This window comes from Myotis davidii, unplaced genomic scaffold (genome assembly GCF_000327345.1).
Source record: "Myotis davidii unplaced genomic scaffold, ASM32734v1 scaffold555, whole genome shotgun sequence".
NCBI lineage: Eukaryota > Metazoa > Chordata > Mammalia > Chiroptera > Vespertilionidae > Myotis > Myotis davidii.
In genome coordinates this window covers 40559-43557 of record NW_006286315.1, presented here as the reverse complement: position 1 = coordinate 43557, position 2999 = coordinate 40559, and the positions used below count along the sequence as shown (strand labels likewise).

Sequence of the window (2999 nt, the reverse complement as noted above, 5' to 3'; positions counted from 1 at the left end):
CCCAAAACTTCCTCCTGGCGCTGCTTCCTGCGCCTCGGCCACACGTCCTGGAGCCTGGCTGGCCGGCCGCACCTAAGGGAGGGACGCAGGGGAAGGTCATCCCGCGGCCCGGCCTTCCCGGAACCAGCTTCCGACCCGCCCGCCAGAACCCGCGGGTTCCAGGAAGCCTCCCCCACCACCCCCACCCGGTCCCCTGTCGTCTGGAGAGGAGGGTGCAGCCCCACGAATGCGAGCTGGGGCCACCCTGGGGTGTGTTTGGGACAACACTTTTGGGTGGGCGCTTCTGGGACCCAGTTTCCTGGGACAGGGAGCCCGTGAGAGGCACTGGGATCAGGTGGGGACACCCCAACCACACCTGCACTCCTTCCCCCGCTCTTCTTTGTTGCAAAAGTACAGGTGACCTGGACTTCTCCCTGCCAACCCCCATCCCCACCACCACCACCACACACATTAATGTAAGCCCCCGCCTGGGCTCAGGCTCACTGATGCCTGGTACATAGTAGATGCTCAATAAATATGAATGAATGAACAAATGGCTGAATGACACAGGGAAATTCTCCTGGGTGGATTGCAGTCAGCTTGCCTGTGTGAGACCTGTGGTCAGTTCAGGGTGGCAGGCAGAAAACCCAGGCCACAAGTGCCCAAATGAGACAGGTGCACCCTTACTCCAGGACCCTAAGGTGTTAGGGTGAGGGGTTTGGCCTTTTGGGATTCAGGGGGTTCAGGGCCAGGTCATGGAGGAGTTGGGGTTCTGGAGTGCCTCCTTCCCTCCAATAGGAGCTGGGCAGGCTGGGCCAACAGGTTGGGTGGCATAGCAAGCTGACACTCACCTCCAGCATAAAACCCCACTTCATGGAGGCCAGTACCTCACACTAGTGCTCTCGGAGATCCCGCCACTCCTGTCCCCCACCCGGCGCCCCAGCCAGGCCTGAGATCATGAGGCAGCCGCCAGCTGTGGCCCTGCTCCTGCTGCTGCTGCTGCTTCGGTTTGGTGAGTCCTGGGTGTTGCAGGAAGTCTTTCCTCCCCTCCCAGAGGGGTCTCCTCTGCCCTGCCTGGAGCTCTGGCTAAGCCCCACTCCCTGGCCAGGCCTGGGGCTGCAGCACATGGCCCCGTTACTGCTCTAATGGTGGGGCCTCCCAGGCAGGTGGGAAAGTCCAGATGTCCCACCTGGGGCAGTGAAGAGGGGAAGGTCGGATGGGGGTGTAGGCACAGGCCCAAGAGGCAGCGACATGGGCAGGGCCTTTGCTCCCCTCCCCCCACTTGTGTCCCGCACTCACTGGCCAAGCTCTGGGCTTGTTGCCTCTGCTGCTTCTCATCTGGCCTCTCCCTATCCTGCATATGAAGACACAGGCTGCATGAATACAGGACCTGAACTCAGGGCCCCTGTGTTCCAAATCCCTGAATGGCCATCAGCTGGGCCATCAGCTGGGCCCCCAAAGGGCGGAGCTGCCGCCTGAGCCTGGGAGCCCCAGGAAGCTGGTGGGGATTCAGTGGGGAGCCAGGGAAGAGTGAGGGCCAGCGATGCAGGCTCCTACTCCCCCTTGAGAGGAAGGGTATGGGCTAGGGTCAGCAGGTGCCAGCCAGGGAACCCCACCTGCCAGGCCCTTCCTGGTGGTGACTTACCAGGCTCACAGAGAGAGTGAAAGTGACAGTCGTCTGAAGACTCAAGCCTGTCTGGAAATTTGTTGCATTGGTCCAAACACAAAATATCGCTGTCATTCTTGATAAGCTTGAATTTCATGTATTTCACTTAATAGGGCAAAATGACCCATTGTGTTTGATAAACTGCAGTGCATTTAGTTAGTATTCCCCACCCCCCTCCAGGCCTCCACTTCTGGCCTCCTGGCATAAGAATAACAATATTCTTTGAGGGAGCCCAACTCTGTCAGGCGGTGTTAACACAGTGATGGCTCTTGACGGGTTGAGTAATCAAGGTCAATGCCAGTAGAAACGGAGGCCTGCATTTGACTCACAAACAGCTGGGACCAGAGACCTGACTTCTTCAACACCCTCCTCACCCCCACCTCTAGCCCTTCCTCCTGGAGCTGCCATCCCCACCAGCCAAGCCCCCACCAGCTGCAGGAGCATGGGGGCCCTGGACCCGGACCAGGGGCCTGACTCCATGGCCGGCTTACCCAGCCCCTGATAGGACCCCTACCCTGCAGAGCCCAGGTCTCCACCCCTTCCTGGTTAGCCCAGCCTCCGTAGCCACTCTCCTGTCCCCCTATATTCCCTGGGCTCAAGCCCCTGGATGTGAGCCTTCAAGGAGCTCCTGGGCCAATAGGTGAGGTGAGCAAGTCTACCTCCAGGTGAGCAAGGTGGGCAGAGCTCTGTGAGGCCTGGAGAGAAGACTGAGAGTTCAGGAGAGGGAACCAGGCTTCCCAAATGCCAGTGCAAGCAAGAGAGCCGCCCAGAGGAGGTGGCATTGCTTCTATGCCTCAATCTGGATTAGGACCTGTAGGATTTGGAGCTATAGAGGCCAGAAGTAAAGGGCCTCCAGGAAGGGATGTGTTGTGAGCAAACCTTCAGAAGCCAGAGGACTCAGTGGGAATGAGAAGCAGAGTTGCATTAGGTTGGGGTGAGGAAGTCTGCAAAGCCTCAAAGGGGTCCTGCCAGGCCACCCGCATGCACACTTGATCCTGGGAGTGGACCCTGGATCCATCTGCATGGATGGGAAGGGGGGTGGCTATGGAGAGAACCAGGACAAAGCCCTGAAAAATTCCCCCAGGGAGGAAACAAGCCTGTAAGTACATTAGTGCTGGTGAGTAGATGGGGCTGGGGGCGTGGTAGTAGTGAACTGGAGCATCATGTGCAAGCAGAAGCTTCAGGCCTTAGAGCAGTGGTTCTCAACCTTGGCTGCACATTAGAATCACCTGGGCATCTTTTTAAAATCCTGATTTCTGGGCCTCATCCTCCAGAAATTCTGTTTCTTTGTTACTAATGTGGTGGCCCCACCCCATAACAAAGAAAAAGAATTTCCGGAGAGTAAGGCCCAGAA

At 58.0% G+C, this 2999-nt stretch overlaps 1 protein-coding gene across 1 annotated transcript in view; it reads left to right on the top strand.

The window, feature by feature from the left end:
• Window positions 1-844: 844 nt before the first annotated feature.
• PRSS27 (protease, serine 27) overlaps window positions 845-2999 on the top strand; it is a 9379-nt gene continuing 7224 nt past the window's right edge. The window contains exon 1 of the mRNA XM_015560102.1: window positions 845-991. Coding sequence (XP_015415588.1) covers window positions 937-991 — 55 coding nt within the window. The 5' untranslated portion in view covers window positions 845-936. The remainder of the gene's footprint in view (window positions 992-2999) is intronic.